Source organism: Myotis myotis, unplaced genomic scaffold (genome assembly GCF_014108235.1).
Source record: "Myotis myotis isolate mMyoMyo1 unplaced genomic scaffold, mMyoMyo1.p scaffold_m19_p_14, whole genome shotgun sequence".
In the NCBI taxonomy this organism is placed as follows: Eukaryota; Metazoa; Chordata; class Mammalia; order Chiroptera; family Vespertilionidae; genus Myotis; species Myotis myotis.
In genome coordinates this window covers 12,427,168-12,449,551 of record NW_023416318.1, presented here as the reverse complement: position 1 = coordinate 12,449,551, position 22,384 = coordinate 12,427,168, and the positions used below count along the sequence as shown (strand labels likewise).

The 22,384-nt window shown below is 48.4% G+C and overlaps 1 protein-coding gene across 20 annotated transcripts in view; it reads left to right on the top strand.

Annotated features, from left to right (window-relative positions):
- Positions 1 to 22,384, top strand: part of DYSF (dysferlin) — a 198,668-nt gene that overhangs the window by 168,206 nt on the left and 8,078 nt on the right. For all 20 annotated transcript variants that reach the window (XM_036334154.1, XM_036334149.1, XM_036334150.1 and 17 more), the window contains 11 exons: positions 98 to 196; positions 7,651 to 7,779; positions 8,092 to 8,247; positions 9,798 to 9,889; positions 12,672 to 12,842; positions 13,506 to 13,648; positions 15,686 to 15,825; positions 16,602 to 16,690; positions 16,939 to 17,034; positions 17,405 to 17,546; positions 21,912 to 22,011. In XM_036334154.1, the coding sequence (XP_036190047.1) occupies positions 98 to 196; positions 7,651 to 7,779; positions 8,092 to 8,247; positions 9,798 to 9,889; positions 12,672 to 12,842; positions 13,506 to 13,648; positions 15,686 to 15,825; positions 16,602 to 16,690; positions 16,939 to 17,034; positions 17,405 to 17,546; positions 21,912 to 22,011 (1,357 nt within the window). The remainder of the gene's footprint in view (positions 1 to 97; positions 197 to 7,650; positions 7,780 to 8,091; positions 8,248 to 9,797; positions 9,890 to 12,671; positions 12,843 to 13,505; positions 13,649 to 15,685; positions 15,826 to 16,601; positions 16,691 to 16,938; positions 17,035 to 17,404; positions 17,547 to 21,911; positions 22,012 to 22,384) is intronic.

Below are 22,384 nucleotides of genomic sequence, written 5' to 3'. Positions count from 1 at the left end.
CAGGCCAACCTGTAGACATTGCCAGCAGTTCAGTCCAGAAGGACCTTGCTTGGCAAGTTCTGTTTCTGAAATGATGGGTGTCTTTCTCTCTGCTCAGGAGGAGGAGTTCATCGATTGGTGGAGCAAATTCTATGCCTCGATCGGGGAGAGGGAAAAGTGTGGCTCCTACTTGGAGAAGGACTTCGACACTCTAAAGGTGAGGCCTCGCTAAGGTTCTCTTCCGTCTGGTAGCCACGGGCACATGTGATGGGCACGGGAGACACAACAGAAAGAGAATATATGTGTATTTATGTTTGTCTCCTCGTTTGGTACCTGAAGGCTGAAGAATCTGGATGAACTAATTGAGGTAAGAAAGGTCACGACAGATTTAGAGCAAGAAGTCACTGTGGGCTGGGATGACCCAGGAAGTGTTTGTAGAAGAATGCTAGAAAGTACTGAAGTGTTTATGGGTGAAACGATGTTTGAGCTTTGTTTTAAGATGCTCAAGAAAAAATAATAGTAAGGGGGAAGATGGATGGTATAGGTGGTCCTCTGATAGATTTTCAAAATATTAAAAATTATTGAGATTGCAAAATGTTGAAAATTGTTAAAGCTTAGAGATAGGTACTTAGGGATTTGTTATACTATTCTGTATCTATTGAAGACATTTGAATTTTTCTATAATAAAATTTTGTGTCAAAGGAAAAAAGAAAGTCAGCTTAAGAATGTTGCTGTGATTAACCTACACCTACAATTAGGACAGAAATTACCCAGTAAATATAAAAATAAGGTAAACTCTCTTTCTGTGGAAAGAAGAAAAGAAGCCCACCCACCCAAACAAACAAACAAAAAGCCAAGGATGAGTCAGAGAAATCCTGGTATTTTGAGGAAATTCAACAAATACAATGACGCTTTAAAGAAACAGGCTACTTTCGAAAAAGATAACCAGAGGTGATTCAAAATCACTTCCCAAAGGAGCTGTGTGGGGTCCTGGAGAGGGTGCCAGAAACAGAATTTCAGGTTAGCATGCTTCAAATGTTTCATGAGACATACTTATCTGGCAATTATTTTTTATTTATTTGAAATACAAATTTAACTGGGTGTCCTATATGTCCACTTGCTATATCTGGTCACCATATTTATAGAAGGACTGCAAAGGCTGTCAGACACATGGGAGTGGCCCATGGAGCACCCTAAAGGGTCTTGATGACTGGGACTTGAGGCTAGTTGGCCGGGTGAGTGGCTGGGGCGTCCAGGCAGCTCTTCTGGCTGAAAGCCTTTGGGGTGTACTCTGGAGGGCGATTTCACAAGACGTCAAGAATTGTCTGATAGGTTGGAAGCTTATGGGCGATTTGTGTCTGGAGACCTGGATGCACAGAGATGAGGCTCAGGCAGCAGCTCTTCATTGACTCGGTGGTTGGGTATGCGAGGCTGGGCAAAGAGACAGAACTATTTGTGTACCAGGAAAAAGGTTCAACACGTTAGGTCTGGCATGTTTTTACTGTAGCCTTGTCAAGAAATGAGAAAAACCAAGTAAGAATGAGAGCTCCTGCCAGGGCGGCCCATTGTGTTGCCCTCGCTTGCTGCTCCCTCAGACGCCGGATGCTGAATTGGCACCAGCCCTCCAGCTGGACCTCTCTGAGGTCTCTGACAGCATCCAAGAGAAAATGGGCTCTCTGAAAGCATGCACCCAACATGTTACCGGGGGGGAGAAACAGATGTGAAAGAACACTGGTCCTTTAAGGATAAGTAAATAGAAGAAAACCACCACCACCAACATGAGACTGAAAAATAGCCTGCAGCAATGGAGAGGATGGATACACAGTGGGTAAAAAGAAAAATACATTTTGGTAATCATTAGCATGGGGGAAAACCAACAACTCATAGTCTCAATAGCAAAAGATAGAGAACAAAAGATACAGCAAGAAAGCATAAAAAAAAAAATCCCAGTTATCATAGGAAAACACAATAGAAAAAGAATAAAATATATTCATTTTCCTAATACATAAAAATAAATTAAACATATCTATTAAGTGATAAGAATTCTTAGAATATACCAGAAGTCAAAGACATGTACTATCATTCAAAGACATGTCTAAAGCAGTGAAACTTAGAATGGTGAAAAGTAAATATTTTGGCAAACAAAATAAGATCAGTGCGAACAAAAGAGAAAGGGATAGAATTTAAAGTGAAAAGCAAAGGAAACAAAATGGAGTATTTTATAGAAATAAAACATGTACATCTGAATGAAAGACATTCCCAAATATGTTTGCATAGAACAATAAATCTTAGAAATACTTAAAGCAAAAATGATAGGAATATATAAACTAAATTAAAATTGCAGTGGGGATTTTAATGTACCTCTCTCCTAGACAGATGAAGCAGGAAATAAATAAAGCAATAAAAGATATGAATAAAAAAGTAAATGTGTTTAAGCTATGTTAAAAGTAGCTTTATAATAGAGAATAAAAATAATTTAAAAAGAGAATACATTTTTTCCTAATGCTCAGAGAACACTTACAAAATTTGATCATATATTAGTTTAGTAATATGTTACCAAAAGCAGAAATCATACAAGACAGATTAAAATGTAATAAGACGAGAAATTAATAACAAAAGTTTAAACAAAAAGACCAACCACTTGGAAATTTAAAAAGTATTTTATTGGAACTTCCAGTATGAACATGGCTGCATACGTCAGCATTTTTCCCCCTTTCTTCTGGAAATCATTCAAACCCACAAACTCCATTTTCAGTAAAAGTTGGAAACAAATAAAATTTGCAGACTCCAAAATACATGTAAGGGTTGTCCAAAGGCAACTGAGATTGGGTAGAAGCCACTCGGCAGTAAATTAAGAGACGATGCATGGAAATGATGAAAGGTCATAGTGGTAGCAGATCCCAGGAAACCCTGACTTCCTAATAAAAGAATGCTGATAACTATTTGAAACAGGTTATAAGTACATGGGGGCTTATTATCTCTTCTCTTTACTATTGTGTGTGCTTGAAAATTTCATAACAAATAGTTAAAAAATATAGTTCCTGAAATTGAGGTTTAACCATAAAATATAAAAGTTATATCCCTTGTTCACCACAATGGATATGGGAACTTGGAAGACAGGCTCAGGCTGGTTACAAAAGCCTCATAGAGCCTGCTTGGTTCACAGAAGCTGAGAAGGTAGAGCTACACAAGAATCACACAGATGGGCCGTATTTGCAGGAAGCTGTCTGCATCTGTGGTGAAACAAAAGAAATAATTCATCTAGGAAAATCCAACACATTTAGTGACAAGTAATAATAAAAGAAATAACACAGCATTAATTTTAAAATGCTATGAAAAAAGGAAGAGAAGATTTAAATCATAACTTAACCAAAAGAAGATATGTACCCATCAGAAAAAGTTTGCCAAGGAGCAGACAAGATGACATATTTTGCTATAAACTTCTTAGAAATGGGTAGTCAGAATACAAAGCAGAAATGAAAAAAACTCAAGGTATCGAGATGAGAAGAGATGAAATATGAGCTGATAAGATTCAGGAAAGGAAGGGAAGGAAACACGAAGGAGCCCAAGGCAGAATGTCCACTTTGGAAAACATGGTAAGGGGCATAGAGGACAGAAATGGTGAAAGTAAGCACAAGGAAATGGAAATAAAGAAAGAGTTATAAAAAGAAAAAAGAAAAAATGACATATAGACACTGGGAAAGGAGATCCAACATTTGCATAATTGGAGTTTCAGAGGAAGACAAACAAAACAATGAAATAAAACAAATGAACACAACACTTTAATAAAATTTGAGATAAAAGAATACTTGAATATACATATTAGAAAGTCCACTTTGTGTCAGGAAAAATTGACCCAGATTGATCAATCCTGAGACAAATCCTAGATATGCTATTGGACTTTAGAGATAAAGAATGTTTTGGTGAGGTCTTGTACACATTTTCTTTAAAAAATATTGTCATTTAAAATAAGAAATAAATCAAGGTGGCTTTAATTTCTCCACAACATTTAATACCCAAGGATAATAAAGCAACATCCACTGATCATTGAGTAAAGAAAGGGTGACTGAGGATTTGTATTCAGCCACATTGCCTTTTAAGCACAAAGGCTATGAACACCCAGGCATGCATATTCAGGAACAGGTAATGTGATTCCCATGAGCCCATCCTGAGGAGCTTCTGGGGAATGAACTTCAACCAACTAGGAGATAACTGGGAAAACCACAACAAGGGGACTAGTTGTGATCACGTTTTATCTTAGACCTAAAATCAAAATAAATGGAAGGGTTAGGGTAATAGGATGGAATATTAATATATATACTGAAAATGTAGAAATGATAAAACTGACAAAAATTAGATGGAGAAGAAAAAAAGGTGATGTGATACAAAATAAGACAATGATTGCCATGTTATAGAACAAATAGTGTTGACAGATATTATTTAAAATTGGCAAATTATAAACAAACAGTACAGGAGTAAATATTAAGGAAGATAATATTGTCTAATATTGGGTGATGGAGAGGACAGGAGATGCAATTTGATTAATTTATCATTGCTATAGTAGGTAATTTATAAATATTGTCTCTAAAGACAAAGATGGAATAGAGCATTGTTACTATATATAAATTTATAATAATGCTAGAGGCCTGGTGCATGAAATTTGTGCACTGGGGGTGGGGTGGGGGGGACAGGGGAGTGTCCTCAGCCCAGCCTGTGCCCTTTTGCAGTACGGGACCCCTCGGGGGATGTACGCCTGCGGCTTAGGCCCGCTCTCCATGGGGATTGGGCCTAAGCCAGCAGTCAGACATCCCTCTTGCAGTCTGGGACCCTCACTCCTTACAGCCCTCCTGCTCTCTGCTCCTTACCACTGGGCTCTCTGCTCCTTCCTTAGTGCTGCTGCGGAGGCAGGAGACGCTCCACCAGCCATGAGCCTGGCTTCTGGCTGAGTGGCACTCTCCCTATGGGAGCACACTGACCACCAGGGGGCAGCTCCTGCGTCTGCCCCCTGGTGGTCAGTGCACATTATAGCAACCGGTCATTCTGGTCGTTCTGCTGTAAAGGTTGCTTAGGCTTTTATTATATAGATGAGAATATAAATTCAAGTCATCCTAGATATCAGAAGAATCACACACACACACACACACACACACACACACACACACACACACCCCAGACCATGCAGGCAAAGATTAAACAAAAATCAGTGAATCTGCCCTAGCTGGTTTAGCTCAGTGGATAGAGCATCAGCCTGAGGACTGAAGGGTCCAGGATTCGATTTTGGTCAAGGGCATATACCTCGATTGTAGACTCCTCCCTGGCCCCTGCCCTGGTTGGGGTGCATTCAGAAGGCAACCAATCAATGTGCTTCTCTCACATCAATATTTCTCTCTGTTTTTCCCTTTCTCTTCCACTCTCTCTAAAAATCAATGGAAAAATATTCTTGGGTGAGGATTAAAAAATAACCGGTGAATCTAGAAAACTATAACTATATAACTATATAACTATATAAATATAAGTATAAAAGCAGACTAAACTTATATGCCATATCAATTACTTATTAATAACAAAATTGAAATCAGATCTCAGAACAAAACCTAACCCTAAAATAAAAACATCCATAAAGGCTGAAAATAAAAAAAATGGGGAAAATGTGTGCCTGGCAAATGCAAACTAAAAGAAAGCAGAAGTCACAATCTTCAATCTTCACATTAGATGAAAGTGCATTCAAGTCCCCAAAGTAAGTGAGGCAAAGAATGGCACCTAATAACTTTATATGGGTCAATTCCAAGAGATGATAGTTTTGAGAGTATCTATGTGCTAAGTAATATATCAATATTTACTCAATTTCTGTTGTGAAGATACAAGAAGAAATGGAACACTCTGGTAGGCAGGGGGAGATTTAATTCTATTCTCTCAGTTCATGTCAGGTCAAAGGAACAAAAATGTGAGAGGATATAGAAAATCAGCATAATTATTAACTTGATTAAACCCTGCAGCCTGAAAATAGAGACTGCACAGTTGTAAAAATTGACCATGTAATAGGCCATGAAGAAAACCTTAATAAATTTCAAAAAGTGCCAATGCCACTGATAATGGTTTTTGATCATACTATAAAATTAGAACTTACTAACAAGATCAAAAGCCCCCAAAGGCACTTCTGTCTAGAAAAAAATTTTAAGGCCCTATTTTTTTTTTTTTTTTTTTTAGCAATTCTTGGTGAAAAAGAAAATACAAACCAAAATTGCAGAATATCTGGGAAATGATAAAATGCTTTGCAATAGCATTTACTGGTTATAGCTAAAGCAGTGTTCAGAGGAAGTTTGTAACCTTAAAAGCTTATGTAAACTAAAAAGAAAGAATGAAAACTAATGAAGCATCTGGCTCTTGGATCAAATAATAAAGTAAAACTATGATTATGGAATGCCAAGAAAATGAAAACATTATACAGCAAAAACAAATGGGGCAGTGCCAAGGCAGTAGGAAGCAGAGACGACTTCAGAGCAGTAAGTATTTTTCTTATCAGAATAGAGGCAGCAAAGTAAACAAAGCTTCAAGTGAAGAAGTTAGAATTTTAAAAAAACCTTAAAACAATAGCAAGAAGAAAATAATAAAATCAGAAATAAGGAACTAGAATAGAGACAACGGTAGGATTGACGAATCAAAAGACTGGTTCTTTGATTGAAATGAATCAGCTGTGTAAATGGAGTAAGAAAAAATTCAAAATGATGCATATCAAATGTCAACCAAGCAATGAGTTGTTATATCCTGGGACTCAGAATACAAGGCAATAACAATATTTTCTTTATGTTTACTTGTATTTTGTAATAATGAACCTATATCACTTGCATAATTAATGCTTTCTTGGAAGAGCTAGAACTTGAGCTAGTCCTCAATGAGAAATAATATTTAACACTATGAGAAAGGAACTTTGCTGAAGTATCTTGTCAGTTTCAGATATAACCAATGTAGCATGTCTGCAAGGTTGTTGAATACCACTATTAGGTATATTTTATTTTCTAAAACAGAAAACCACTGCTTTGTTTAAATCTAAGCAATTCCAAAATACTGTCCTAACAAATAAAAGTCACTGGCTGTTTGGGAGGCATGAAATAAAGAAATCGAGTTCGCAAATTTAAAGTGGTGCTCAAAAGGCCCACTCGGCCCGGTGTTTGATCCCATTGCCATTTGGACATCAGGACAAGGAGCACAGTGGCTTGACTTGCTGACCTGGGACTTTTCGGGAGTTCTGTCTTGATCTTCAAACAAAATGTCAGTTAACTTTTCATGCATTTGTTTGACTATAATCTTATTCTCTTGAAAAAGTGCACCACCTGTGTATGAGATGACTCTCAGATACCTAGATACTGCTTTAACCAGAAAACCCTGTTCCCCAGTGGCACTAAATAAATGTCTTCCTCTTACTCCCCCCCCCCCCCCCCCCTTTAATCTCCACTATTTGCATCTTTGTTATCTCTGCCTTTGTTCTTTCCCTCTCCTGCCTCTGCTCTCCTCTTTGCCTATGTTCCTCTAATTTGCTTGTGGTCTTTCCCTCTCATTTTCTTCTCTCTTCTCTCCTTTCCTTCACTCGAACACTGTCGTGTTTCCTCTGCCTTTGCTATCTCTCTTCTTTCTCTCTTTTCCTGTCCCGTTCTCTTGTCCCACATGTGGCAGGTCTATGACACACAACTGGAGAATGTGGAGGCCTTTGAGGGCCTGTCTGACTTTTGTAACACCTTCAAGCTCTACCGGGGCAAGACCCAGGAGGAAATGGAGGACCCATCTGTCATTGGGGAATTTAAGGTAAGGCCTTGAGGACATGTTCGTAGCCCAGGGAGGCCTAAGACTGGAGGGGCCGAAGTCAGTGAAGGGGGCAGTACTGTAGTAATATCCATATGACTGTGGTGCTGATGTTGGTGACCATGTGGATGAGGGAGGTGGTGACAGTGATGGTGATGCTGCTGATGCAGAATCTGATGGTGGTGATGGGATGGCATTGGGCTTGGTTGATCTCAGTGGTGATGACTCTGGAAGAGATGAAAGTCATGATCATAGTGGGGATTGTGTTGGTGACAATGATGTTAAAAATAAAAGCTGACTCCTCCTTCTTTTTAGGGCCTTTTCAAAATTTATCCCCTCCCAGAAGACCCATCCATCCCCATACCCCCAAGACAGTTCCACCAGCTGGCTGCCCAGGGGCCCCAGGAGTGCCTGGTCCGCATCTATATTATCCAAGCATTTGGCCTGCAGCCCAAGGACCCCAATGGGAAGGTAACATTTGTAGAGCTCTCACCTGCACTCAGAGGTACAAAGGGCTACAGAATCTGGATACACCTGTGCCCTAGGAAGTTCACAGCAATCCAGGGAAACCAGACAAATATACAAAACTGAGATGTGGCTGGATGGAGTTCCATCAAGGGCCAGTGCTCTAGGAGTTCAGAAAAGGCCTAAGTCAGTACAAGACATTGGAATAATGAGGAAGGCTTCCGAAAGAATAGGATTCTTAAGGATTGATGGAGTTTTGATAGGCTGGGAGGGAGGAGAAAATAGTATTTTAGGAGGCATCAAAAACCTCTGCAGAAGTTCTCCAGAAGACTTCTTAGAGCACAAGGATAAGGCATAAGGACAGGCAGCCTTGAAGGTGTAGGCTGGGACTTGTCTTGTAGGACTTTCGATGGTGGGGGAGAGAGAGAAGTGGTGCAGGATCAGCAGTTCTGCTATGCCCTGATGGACCCTGGGGCTAACAGAAAAGTCAGTAATACTGATCCTGTATTTATTTAAACTTTTGATATTTTGTTGACCATGGATTGTTGGCATTGATTTTAATTTTTTAAATATTTCATTAAAATATTGCTTATCTTGATGACTGAGCTTTTTTGGCCCTTCCCTCAATTTTATGCCTGAAGCAAGTACCTCATCACCTCTCTCTAGTCCTGGCCCTGAATGAAAGAGGGGACTTGAAGGAGGGCAGGAGTCTGGAGTTGTGGGGAGCTGGTGGGGGAGAGGCAGAGTTAAGTTGGAAAGAGAGAGAAAGAGGGAAGAGATGAGGCAGGCGTGGGGGCGATTGGAGTTCAGATGTATGAGGCTATGGTCCTCTCCTGACCCCTTAGATGGGTGTAGGCCTAGCATGTGTCCTTGAAGTTGTGGGTAAAGGCCTAGTGTCCTACCCTTGGAGTCCAGGTTTTCAAGGTGAGAAGTCGTGGCTGCCCCTGTCCTTCTGGGAAGTCACACAGCAGAATGGAACCATCCCCAGAACAGGCACTACCAGGGGCCTCCAAGAAGTGCTAGTGACCAATGATCAACTCATGCACTTCAAGACTTCTTGATGCCAAGAATGACTGTGAGAACTCTCCGGCTCTGGCTCCTGGCAGCTAGTGGAGGGGATGCTGTTGCTCACAGGAAGCTTTCAGGGAGGGCCACTGGGGCTGGGTTTGGCTGGCAAAGTCTGGCCATCTCTCTCCTTTTCCATCTGCTGAAGCAGAGGTCACAGAGAGGACCCCAGCTTGGCCCAATCACATGTATCACACAAACTGGTATGCTTATGAGGATATCAGCCTGGCCCCCACCCACCTTCTGCCAGTGGGGAAGTGGGATGGGGGTATGGAGGACTCAGGTACGCCATGTCCACTGCTGGGCTGTGGCTAGAAGCCCACCTTAGGGCCAAGTGCTATGGCATGCAGGTCCCTGGCCTGGCAGGATGACAGGATGACAGCTCCTTGATGGTTGGCCACCTAGTCCCATTGGGAGGCAGAGGACTGAAGAGGCCTCAAAGATACGCTGGGGAGGTGATTTCACTAAAATCTTTCTGTCTCCTCCTTCAGTGTGATCCTTACGTCAAGATTTCCATAGGGAAGAAATCGGTGAGTGACCAGGATAACTACATCCCCTGTACCCTGGAGCCTGTGTTTGGAAAGTAAGTTGGGGGCAGCCTGGGTCTTGGGGTGGAGGTGCCAGTCTGGATAGCCCACAGCTCCTTGGCAGAGACGTGGCTGCCTCTGGGAAGTCCCCGATTCCTGGAGCAGAGCTGTATTCCCTAAGTCTTGGCTGTCTGGGGGGGAGGGGGGTTAACCTCAGTTATTTCCTCATTGTGCGCTAAAGGCTTGAGTCCTGGCAGAAACCCCTAGTTAAACCCGTAAACAATTACCTCAAAGATCAGAAATCTAAATAGGAACCCAAAGCATGCATTTGCTAGTTAGTCTCTTTTTTAAGATTAACTTTTCTATTGGAATAATTTTAGATTTATAGAAAAGTTACAAAGATAGTACAATTTCTGTATACCCTTCACTCAATTTCCCCCACTGTTGACATCTCACCAAACCATGGTATATTTGTCAAATCCAGTTAATTGATATTGGTGAACTCTAGGCTTTATTAGGATTTTGGCAGTTTTCCCCCTAATGTCCTTTGCCTGTTCCGGGGTCTAATCCAGGATCCCTCATTACGTTTAGCGATTACCCTCTTGGCTGCACCTTTGTCTGTAGTGATTAGATGAGCAGTGATTCTCAACCTTCTGGCCCTTTAAATACAGTTCCTCATGTTGTGACCCAACCATAAAGTTATTTTCGTTGCTACTTCATAACTGTAATGTTGCTACTGTTATGAATCGTAATGTAAATATCTGATATGCAGGATGGTCTTAGGCGACCCCTGTGAAAGGGTTGTTCGACCGCCAAAGGGGTCGCGACCCACAGGTTGAGAACCGCTGAGACAGAGGAAGGATGTGAACTCAAGAGAGTAAGGTGCTTCTTGAAACCTAAGGAAAGGAAAGATCAGTCCCGTTGCACGGGCGCAGCTCCCAGACATGCTGATGTGCTTGCTCTTTGGATGTGAACTTATTTAGGCTAAAGAAAGGAGAATCACAGAGGGCAGTCGGCAGCTATTTCTCTAGCCCTTGTAAGGAGATGGCGGGGTGTTCTGATATTGTTAAGTGACACATTGGATTTACCAACTGGTAGCTACCAAGTTAGCTGTAGTCACTCAGCTCAACAGCAGGGGCCCAATGAGCCTGGGGAAGTGCCATTTTTGAAGGTGAAACAGTCTTTGGCAGTGATGAGCCATCACCAGATGGGATTGGAGGAAGGGCAGCAGAGAAGATGGGGGTGGGAGCTCTACTTGGTGAGCCCCAGTGGCCAGCATGGGGGCACAGGCTCATGGGCGGCAGATCGGCAGATCAGGCCTATTTACCATGTGGGAGTGAGGTGGGGTGGAGGTTGGGACCAGGCCCAGGTGGGGGAGTGAGTGTAGAAACACACCCCTCCCTCTTTGTTCCACCACCTTCCCCACTGCATGGCCAGGCTGGTCTGCCTGGGGTTTCAAGCCTCCCTCCGGTCACCGCAGAAAGTCTTTCTCTCTATAACCCATGTGTTGAACAAGCACGACGCAAGAGATATAATCAAAGCACATTTGTTTTTGTCTGCTGGTGTCCTGTAAACATTTATTCTGTGGGTTGCCTTCCTCATTCCCTGAGTGGAAACTGTGGCAGGCAGGCAACCAGGCAACTTTCTGCTCATGTTTAGACAATGTGCTTTGTCATAAGCCCACGGCCTCAAGTTGGTAACTAGAGTGCCCACTCATGTGTAATTACAAACACCCTGGATGGCTGGAGGGCAGTGGTGCCCCTCTTCCAGCTGGTCTACCTTGGGTACAGCTGTGCAGAGCATGTGGATGTGTGTGGCTTGCGCCTCTGCCTGGTGTCTCTTCCTCCCCCTCTGGCTAGCACTGGGGTTCCAGATTCCTGCAGGGCCAGGACTAGGGGAAGTGTCAGAGCAGAGGGCCCCTTTCCCCGTCCTGGCATCCTGGTGCCCTCTGGGTGTCTGATGTTTAAAGCTGATTTATTTTCTGGTGGGTGCTTTCCAGAGAGCCCGGGTCCCCCACTGCAGCTCCTGGGATGTGGCAGATACTGTGTCCCTTCAGCTGGTGGCCTCTGTTCCCTGGTTCTCAGTGGCCTCTCCACAGTCTCACTGCTGGAGCCCCAACTCCCGAGGGGCAGGATTCAAACTGGCTCCAGTCCGGCCTTGTGGTGGTCCAGCCAAGATGGGAGCAATGTGGCTCCTCCCAAGTAGAGCCCCTCTCTCCTCGCTGCCCCAAGCTCTTTCTCTTCCTCAAGTGTGCGAGTGTGCGTTGGTGCCAGGCTGGCTCCCTCCTCAGAGAACTCCCTGGGGAGAAGGGCCAACACCTCCACATTTGACCCCCATGTGGGGTGGGGGTCTCAGCATAGCAGGAGCTCTCTCCAAAAATTTCTTCACAAATCCTCTCTCCATCCTACTCCGGAAGCAGGTGTGAAGCCCCAAGAGTCCTGAAAGTGGGTCCCAGGCCATCCCCTGGGTGAACTCCAGAGCTCTGGCACCTTGCTCTGGTGTTTCGCCTCTCTGGCCTCCTGGTGTCCTGCAGGGAACTTCAGTTTTAATGTCCTCTTTCAACTATTCATTCATTCTGTGGTCTATCAGATGGGTGCTGTGTGCCCAGCCCAGGTTATTTGGGAAAACCACACACACACACACACACACACACACACACACACACACACACACACCAGTACCAGTAGAGTGCTGTGGGTGGTGTGTGTTAAAAGCTACTGGAGACCCAAGGAGGGAGGACTGCAGGGCCACTCCTGGGAGGGGAGGAAGAGGCGAGTTCCCACGGTGTCCGGTGACAGGAAGGGGCGGCGTTGTCTGACATCCGCGCCCACCCTGCAGGATGTTCGAGCTGACCTGCACGCTGCCTCTGGAGAAGGACCTGAAGATCACTCTCTATGACTACGACCTCCTCTCCAAGGACGAAAAGATCGGGGAGACGGTCATCGACCTGGAGAACAGGCTGCTGTCCAAGTTTGGGGCTCGTTGTGGGCTCCCACAGACCTACTGTGTGTAGGTGCACAGGGGCAGGCTGCTTCTCTGACCACAATCCCACCCCTGAACACTGAGCACGGACTGTGTGGCAGCTCACCCGTGTTCTCACTCAGTCCAGCTGGGTCTTGTGCCGACTCCACAGATCAGGAAACGGAGGCCCGGAGACGTTACAGCTTCTAAGTGGTGGGAAGAGGATTTGAGTCTCTTTGTCTGACTCTAAGAACCTTGCTCTTCATCATGTTGTTATGATGCAGTTCTCCTTAAGGGCCTGGAGAGGGAAAGAGGAAAGGAGAGCTTGGAGAGGCAGACAGACAGTGGGACACATGGGCCCCAGCTGGACCCTGAGGGGGTTTATGCTAGGTGAAGTCATGTGTGGACAGCCCCCGCCCGCCTCCTACCAACTTGGCTCTTATTTGGGTCTGATTGTCTAAATCTGGAAATTGGAAACATCTAAGTTCCAATTCTGTGCGTATGTGTTTGAACAAGTCCTATTATCTACGGGCCTCAGTTTCTCTATCTGTAAAGTGGAGATCCCCAGGCATAGTGAATGACCAGATGGGGTGCCCACTGTAAAGGGAAGGGTGGGTGATGTTGTGCATGTGGGTACACAGGTCACTGCACGCCCCCTGCCCTCATCAGTGTCCTGGAGCATCTCATCTTTGCCTTGTGTTTGGGCCTCAGCTCTGGACCGAACCAGTGGAGGGACCAGCTCCGCCCCTCCCAGCTCCTCCACCTGTTCTGCCAGCAGCACAGAGTCAAAGCCCCCGTGTACCAGGCAGACCGCGTGATGTTTCAGGATAAAGAATACACCATTGAAGAAATAGGTGAGCTGCTCGCTGGCCAGGAAACCTGTGGACTCTTCCTCTGTCTCCTTCTCTCTTGTTGGCCCCCTCCTGTCATAAAGGGGCCAAATGGATGCAACCCACATCAGCAGGGTGTGGTCTGGGATCCTCCAGGGCGGCACAGAGGGGGTCGGTGCTCTGGGGATCAGTACTTACCTGTGACCCTGATGTAAAAATAAGAGGTCAAGGTGGAGCCAAGGTCAGAGCTCAGTTCAATGCCAGGGTGAGGCTCTTCTGAAGGCAAGAGCAGGGGTGGGTCTGAAGCCGTGGTCAGGGTCATGGTTAGGATCAGTCTACTTCTGGCTTTGGGGCGTCAGACTTTGATCTGAGCTTGGGGTACAGTGCACTGAGAAACAGTTTTCTACCTGAGCCGCACTAGCCCACTTGTCCCTGATGGTCCATTCTGAGCCCCCCAGCACAGATCCTGCACCTAAAGCATCCACAAGGCAGGCAGGAAGTCCGGCAGTCCCCACCTTGCCCCTGGGTTTGCCTAATGCTCATGCCTGAGAATCCCACCACATGCTTCCTGCATGTCGAGGTGCCCATAGGCCTGCAAGGCCCACCCAGAGCAGCTCAGACTCCCTGGTGGTATGTATAGGCCCAGCTGGCCCCTCGCTCCTGCTGGTTTCAGAGATGTCTAATGTCAGAGCTGGTGCTGAGGTTAGAAAAGGGGAACAGTGGCTTTGACTACCCCACCCAAATCCCCTCCTCATTCTGTTTTGCTGACTCCCAGGTCATGGCTGAGCCAGGCCCTCTCCATCAGGCCCTGCTCCTGCCCCATTCTCTTTTTCTTAGAACGTGCATCTGTTTTAGGGGTGGTCTCATTTTCTTCTGCTGGTCTGTGAGCAGCATTAGCCCAGGGGCCAGGACTCATGGTCATACATTGGTAGGAAAGGAAGGCCAGAAAGCTAGAGTTGGTGAAGGCTTACATTAGCCTATTTTTGCAGATAAGGCTGTTGAGGCCTCAAGTGGCTAATGACCTGCCCAAAGTCACCCAGCCAGTTAGGAGCAGAGCCAGATTCCTGGACCGGTGTCCTTCTGTGATACCCTGCTGCTTCCCTAGTGGCACCTATTAAAGGGGACAGGACAGGTTTGATGAATGAACACGTTTGTGTGTGTGTGTGTGTGTGTGTGTGTGTGTGTGTGTGTGCACACGAGACTGAACATGGGCACACCTGAGTATATATACCTGTGTGTGTATGTGTGTGTAGATATGTAGAACCTCTGGCCCCCAGTCAAGGTGTCTCATGAGAGCTCCAAGTTCAAGTTGCTGGCTGGTTGGCCAGGCTTGTCAAGGTCAGAACCAACCCTGAGTCCTCACTTGGTCCAGTGCCAGTCCCGGGTAGGACGGAGCTCCCCCTGGAAAGCACAAGGGGAAGGGAGTGTCATGTCCAGTCATGCACCTTTCCCTAAGTGAGTGTGTGGTCTCAGCCGCCCTGCTGACCAGCTGGGCGACTGCTGTGTGCTTCATTTCTGTCACCTGGACAATGGGGATAATAGTAGCACTTACCTTCTAGGGTTGTTAAGAGGATTCAACCTGTTCTATCTGTGAAGAACAGTGCCTGGTTCCTGCTTTATAAGTGTTTGAAACTGTTATTGCTATTATTTTAGCTACTGCTACTAATAGAACCGCTTGCATGAAGCAGAGACTAGCACTAAGAGCACGCAGATGCCCAGTCTGGGAATAGAGGTTATGGAGGCTCAGAGTTCGGAGTAGTCAGGGAGGGCTTCTTGAAAGGGGTGGGTTTTGGTGGGCAGGCAGGATTTGAATGGGTGGGAGAGAGGACGAAGCGCTTTATAGAAGAGGCTTGGTAGGAATGATGGCAATGGGGAATCTGGAGTTTAAGCCTGGAGCCCAGGGACAGTGAGGTTTTCCCTACAGAGGGTGAGACGTGAGGACCAGAAGTATGTCTGGGCTTGGGTGAGGCTGTTAGGGTTAGGAGCATCCCTAGGACTACAGGTTGCTCTATTTCTTGCTCACTCAGCTCCAGCAACGTTTCTGTCTTCTCTCTGTGGCAGAGGCTGGCAGGGTCCCGAACCCACACCTGGGCCCAGTGGAGGAGCGTCTGGCTTTGCACGTCCTCCAGCAGCAAGGCCTAGTCCCTGAGCATGTGGAGTCTCGGCCCCTCTACAGCCCCCTCCAGCCAGACATTGAGCAGGTAGGATGTCAACCATCAGACCCCAGAGTCCCCAACCTTAAGCTAGCACCACCCCAAGGACAACATGGACACCCCAGAGGCACGACTGGGGATCCCAGGATTTGGTCAGCCCCTTCTTGGGGTTATTCCTCCTCTTCAGTCTGAGTGTCACCACTGTTGGCCTTCCAGGGCACCTGTTGGGCCTGGCCTCCTCTGGCTACCTGCAGGCCCTAGGGCAGTGATGGCAAACCTTTTGAGCTTGGCGTGTCAGCATTTTGAAAAACCCTAACTTAACTCTGGTGCTGTGTCACATATAGAAATTTTTTGATATTTGCAACCATAGTAAAACAAAGACTTATATTTTTGATATTTATTTTATATATTTAAATGCCATTTAACAAAGAAAAATCGACCAAAAAAATGAGTTCACGTGTCACCTCTGACACACGTGTCATAGGTTCGCCATCACTGACTTAGAGCATGCCATCCCCTTGGCCTGAAATGTCCTCTTCCCCTTTTCCATCTGCCACACTGAGTCTCAGCTCAGATAGCACCATCTCTGGGAAGCCTTCCCTGACCCTTGACCCCCAGGCACAGACCCAAGTCATCAGCCTGTGGGCCAGTGGGCTCACCTTTGCAGTTGGCCCTGTGGTCCCACTTGGGGCACCTCCCCTATGGGGTGGTGAGCCTCTCCATGGCCGGGCCTGGATTTTCTCTGTCATGTGCCCCAAGAGCAGATGGTCATAGATGTTGGTTGAATGAAAAGGATGTGAGAGAACAAGGTCATGTCTCCTCAGGGGAAGCTGCAGATGTGGATTGACCTGTTTCCAAGGGCCCTGGGGCGGCCTGGACCTCCCTTCAACATCACCCCACGGAGAGCCAAAAGGTGACTTGCTCCAGCCACAGGCTTAGAGCTGAGCAGGGTGGTGGGATGGTCCCCGCCGGCCTGGGTGGGACAAGGAGGTTGTTCTTGGGCTGGGCTTTGGACCACCTGGACCACAGGATACCAGTCTTGTCTAGCCAGGCAAGCATCCAAGTCTTCTTGGGTGAGGTGGCTTCTTGGCTTCTCAGTCAAAGACCTCCCCGCCACTGGTGGGAGATCCGTGTGATGTGAATAATTCTTCTTCCCCACAGGTTTTTCCTGCGTTGCATTGTCTGGAACACCAAGGATGTGATCCTGGATGACCTCAGCCTCACGGGGGAAAAGATGAGCGACATTTATGTGAAAGGGTAGGGAGTCCTCCTCCTGCCCACCCATCCCGGCTCCAGGGTGCTGCCCCATTGGGAAGGGGGCTCTTGGGTAGGGGTGGGGAGGGAAAGACAGGAAGGAGGGTTTAAGGGTGTAGCCTCTGCCTCTGGGGAGTTGTTTCCCGACTAGATTTCTTCTTCCACATTAATACTGGGGTTGATGGTGTCTGCCGAGAGAAAGTTTAAAAGTTTGTGGCATCATTGGCACATCATGGAGATTTCTTGAGAATGATTTCTCCTTTATCACTTACCAAGTTCATTTACCTTCTTAATGCCTCAGTTGCCTAAGGTGAGGATGCATTTTGGGGTGGAAACCTTAATTAGAAATGTTCTCTAAAATGTGTGTGTCCAGTTGGATGGTTGGCTTTGAGGAACACAAGCAGAAGACGGACGTGCATTATCGGTCCCTGGGAGGCGAAGGCAGCTTTAACTGGAGGTTCGTGTTCCCCTTCGACTACCTGCCAGCTGAGCAAGTCTGCACCGTCACCAAGAAGGTGAGTGTTGTTCCTGCCCCCAAAGGTGCTAGCTCCTGGGCTTTCTCATGTCAGGGTGATCGCACTACCAGCACTGGCATGCCATAGTCATACCCCCTCCGCCCCAGGGCCCCCTCTCCCCACTGGAACAAGCACTGCCATCATTGCAGAATAACCGTCACCATTGTCCCCTCACTGCCAGTGTCACATTCTCCATTGTCCCCTCACTGCCAACGTCACCACACCATTTTCCCCTCACTTCCAGTGTCACCACACCACTGTCCACTCACTGCTAATGTCACATTCTCCATTGTCCCCTCATGGCCAACATCACCACTACCACTGTCCCCATCACTCATGACATTGCCACAGCTTCTCCCACTGCTCCATCACTGCCAAAGCCACCACCACCATCGTCACCATCCCACTACTTCTTCCACTCTCACCATCATTGCTATTGCTGGCATTGCCGCCATCCCACAGCCACCCCACACTGGTGCCACAACCATCATATGTAGCTAACTCCAAATCCTAAAACCACTGCCTTTCTCCGAATCCTAGATAAACCAAGAGGAAGGGTCATGGGGTCCGGGTGGGAAACCGCTATGGCCATGATCAGGGCAGTGGGGCAGACCTTGTGCAAGCATGTTGAACTCTCTGGCCGCAAGTTTGACATGCTTGCTGTAGAGCTTCCCAAGGGGGTGCCTACCTGGCTGATGGATCGGGCCGTCCATACGATTGGGTGTTGCTTAGCTAGATTCCTCCTGCCACCTAGTGTCCTACATTTCCCCATCTGGTGCCTGTGGTTATTGTCCAAGCTGGACAGTCACTAGGGAGTGACTCTGCCCTTCCAGGCCTCAGAGTTTTGGTCCTTTTCTCTCCACCTCCCTTCTCTCACCGCAGACTGAAGGCACCCGGGAGAGCCGTCAGCATCAGCCAGAGGGAGGGGTGGGTTCAGAACCTCTGCTCTTTGTGTCTCAGCGTCTTCCAGGGGAGCTCTCATCTGCGCTTTCCTCTTGAAATAGAAGTAAAGAGTTGTCCCCTCATTCCTTCCTGGTGGCTCTACACCTGCCCTTAGCAAGCAGACCCAGATCACAGTGAGGAGGTGCTGTGGGCAGTGAGGGCCTCGCAGCCAGGCTGACTGGAGGTGGAGCGCACCTAGAATCAAGGTTCTCTCCTATTTGACATAGTAAAGACCTCTCTGGTGTTTCGGTTCTGCTGGTCCGGTTTCCTTCCAGAGGTAGCGCGAGGCTTCAAGCTGCAAAGGTTCTCTGACTCCCCTTTCTTTCCTGAGTGGTTGAGTGGCTTAAAGAAGGAAATAATGATGTACCTCAGCCGAATTGTGTTCCTAATTCTCTTCATTACATCCCTTCCACATGACCCCCTCCCGACTCGACACAGGTTTCTGTGCGTTCTAGAGAAACCAGAATGTGCTGTGGAGCACTCTGAAGCTGTCAAACAGAAGAAAATATGGCTTAAACATGGTTACATGAATTCTTTCACCCAGAGATTGCTGCATAGTGCCTGCCAGGAAATAGAATTTAGCTACAGCCCTGGGTCTGTGCAGGCCAGGAAGGCCTAGCCTATGTGTAGCTTTGATCTTGTCAGCCTTTGCTCAGTGTGCTTGTCTATCAAGAGATGTTTCCATAGCAAAGCAAATGCTGCCTTTGGTGGGGAGGACTCTAGACCAAGCAAACAGTTTGCTGTGGACAGACGGAGTGGGGCTGGGAATGGGGAAGGGAGGGTCTTGGCACCCTGCCAACCATCTCTGGTGCTCACCAAGCCCTGAAAGGGCTAGGTGTGGGGGGAAACTGAGGCTGAGACACGATAGGCCTGCTCAAAGGAGAGGCGGGACAACCCCTCTGTCGACAGGTGGGGATGTCAGCAAGAAGGTGCAGGACGCAGAGCTTCTGCATTTTCTACAACGTAGGAGGAGAGAGAATCTCCTGCTACTGTGGCAGGTGATGTGAGACAAATGGAAAAGGCTGGAAGTGGCTATTGTCCTGAGTGAGGGAGAGGAAGAGGGAGAGAGGGAGGGAGAAAGAGAGCGGGAGAGGGAGAGAGAACAGGCTCCTTGCTGGTATGGAGAAGGGTTACCCGGAAGTTCTGAGGGCCCAGCTGGGTTGCTAGGTGAGAATTTGAGGTGGGTCCATTCTGGCCATGATGGGGTTTCATCCCTGAATTACAGGCACCGCAAGGAAGAGGAGAGAGTTGGGCGGGCTCCTGGTGGCAGAGCCGGGGCCAGCCCTGAGAGGATGAGAGGCCCATGGGGACTGCGGGGTGGAGAGGAGGAAGGGGAGTGGGGAGTCCAGAAGAGGCTCCAGGAGTGGGGAAGGCTGGGGAACGGGCATTCCGTGTGGTGCGGGCTCCCGGAGAGGGGGCTGGAGGAGGTTGAGAAGCAGAGCCCACGGGATTCTGAGGTCAACCAGGGGCATGAGGGAGAACTGGCTTGACCCAGGTCCTTCTGTGGGAAAAGGGCCCTGGGAGGCAAGTGGAGTGTGCACACAGCGGGCACCAAGGAGCCGGTCTGGGCTACAGGCCCGAGTCTCGGGGTGGGTTTGTGTGGGGCACTGAGCAGCCTCTGGGCCCCTCGGTCATGCCGCAGAGCCGGCCCTCTGCCGAGGGGTTCAGGGCCTCTGCAGGCAGGCCCTCCAGGGACCCCATTAACCAGACGAGACTGTCGTAAAGTACAAGGTCTCCTTTCATCCGGCTGCTTTGAACCACCGCTGGTCGCCCTGGCCGCCTCCCCACCTGGAGCCCAGCACACCCACCGGGGCCTGCCTGCGCGTCAGGCACCCACCCTGCAAATAAACAGCTAGTAAAAGGGCCCAGACCGGGAGCGTAATGAGCGCCTGGGACCTGGGGGGCCATTCCCCAGGCTGGAGCCCCAGCCCAGCTGCTCCCACCAGGGGCTGTTTGAACCTCTGGCTCATTACTGAGCCCATAAACCAGGCCGGCCGGAGGAATGGAGGCTGCTGGCGGCCTGTGCAGGCGGGCCTGCGGTGCTGGCCATAAAAGCCCCGCCAGAGGAGGCAGGCACCTGCAGGAGGGCCGGGGCCCGGAAAAGGGGGAGGCACCAGACAGGGGCTGGGGGGCAAGGGCCCAGCTGGGGACCTGAGCCCCTTCACCAAGTCAGGCCGCGGTCCAGACGGAGGCCGGTCGCTTTGCGAGGTGACCATTGCTCAGGTCATGGTCCCGGTTTAGGGGCTCTGTGGGTTTGCATGGCTTGGGGTGGCCACATAGCAGGCACGGACCTGAGGCTGTGTGTACGAGGCCCCCAGGGCCAGACAAACCACGTGTGGTCAGCAGTGTTCCCCAACTCCCTATGGAGTCTGTCTCTCTGAGACTCAGTCTAGGCCCCTGCTATGACCTGCAGGCTGGTCGGAAGGTTTCCTGTCCTTGCCTCTGTTCGGGAGAGGCTACAGTGAGAGGACAGAGGACAGGCATGAGCAGGAAAGCCCCAGTGGCAGTGCTTTGGGTGGAGTGAGTCTGGACCCAAGGTAAACCCGGGCCTTGGCATGCCCAGTCCCCATCCTTCAGTGGCTCGGTGAGGCCTCTTGGGAAGAAACCCAAGATGACAGTCTCAGGCTGCCTGGTGCGAGGGAGCTGTGATGGGGAGCGCAGGAGGGCGGGGAACTTGCCAGCACCAGGGGCTTTGGTTTGCCCCAGAGCAAGCTCTCAGGGGGTGAAGGTGGGTGGGTTGGCATGGAGGGGAAGGAGGTGGGGTCACTGCCCCCCCAGTGTCAGCTCCTTATAGCAATGTGTCAGAGGTGAGGTGCCTCAAGTTCCCAGCCAGCCCACTCTGTCCCCAAGATCACAAGGGCAGAGCAGGATTTCGAGGTGCGAACTGGACTCTGAAACCTGACTGCCTGGTGTGGACCCTGGTCGCCACTTCCCAGGGTTATGACTCACGTGGTACCTGCTCTGCTTTCCTCAGCACCGAGGCGTGTCTCCCTTATAGGTTATTGGAAAGAGAGATGAGTTCATAGTGGTAAAGGGCTGGTGCCTAAGAGGTGCAATATTATTATTATTATTATTATTATTATTATTGTTATTATTATTATTATTGGTTGTCAGATCGTGGGCAAACGCTTAACTTCTCCAAGCCTCTGTTTCATTATCTGTAAAACGGGAGTGAGAACATCGAATCGGCGAATTGGGAGGATCCAAGGAGCCACCTGTGTGAAGGGAACCTGCACGGTGCCCTCCTGAACCAGAACCCTGCTCTTTGGGGTCTCATGAGTTTTCTCGCCAGAACCTGGCTCTGGCAAGTCCCTAAGGGATACCCCGTCCCACTGCCTCCTCCAGGCAGCCGTCCAGGCTGGAAGGGACCAGCCTCTCTCTAATCTCTCTTCTCACTTCCTTCTCTGCTCCTCCTCTGGCCAGGATGCTTTCTGGAGGCTGGACAAGACTGAGAGCAAAATCCCAGCGCGAGTGGTATTCCAGATCTGGGACAACGACAAGTTCTCCTTTGATGACTTTCTGGGTGAGCACTGCTTCTCGTCAGCACTGTTCTGTACATTGAGGCAACCCCAGAGGCGCCCCCCCCCCCCCCCCCCCCCCCCGTGTGTGTATGTGTGCCATTCTTGGCTGGTTGGCAGGAGGTGCAGTCCTACTTTCTGCCCGCAGGGAGCTCAGAGTCCCTGGTCCCTGGTGCTGAGTGAGATCCATGATGCAGAGTAGTGCCAGCATGGTCAGCAGGGTGGTCTAGCAGCAGAGGTGGCACTGACACTGCACCACGGTGAATGGTAGGACTCAGATAGGCGAGGAAGAGAGGGAAACACAGGCTGAGGCAGTGCAGGCATATGCTGGCCATCGCTGGCTGGCTGGCCTCAGGCTTGACAGGATGCCTCCCACCC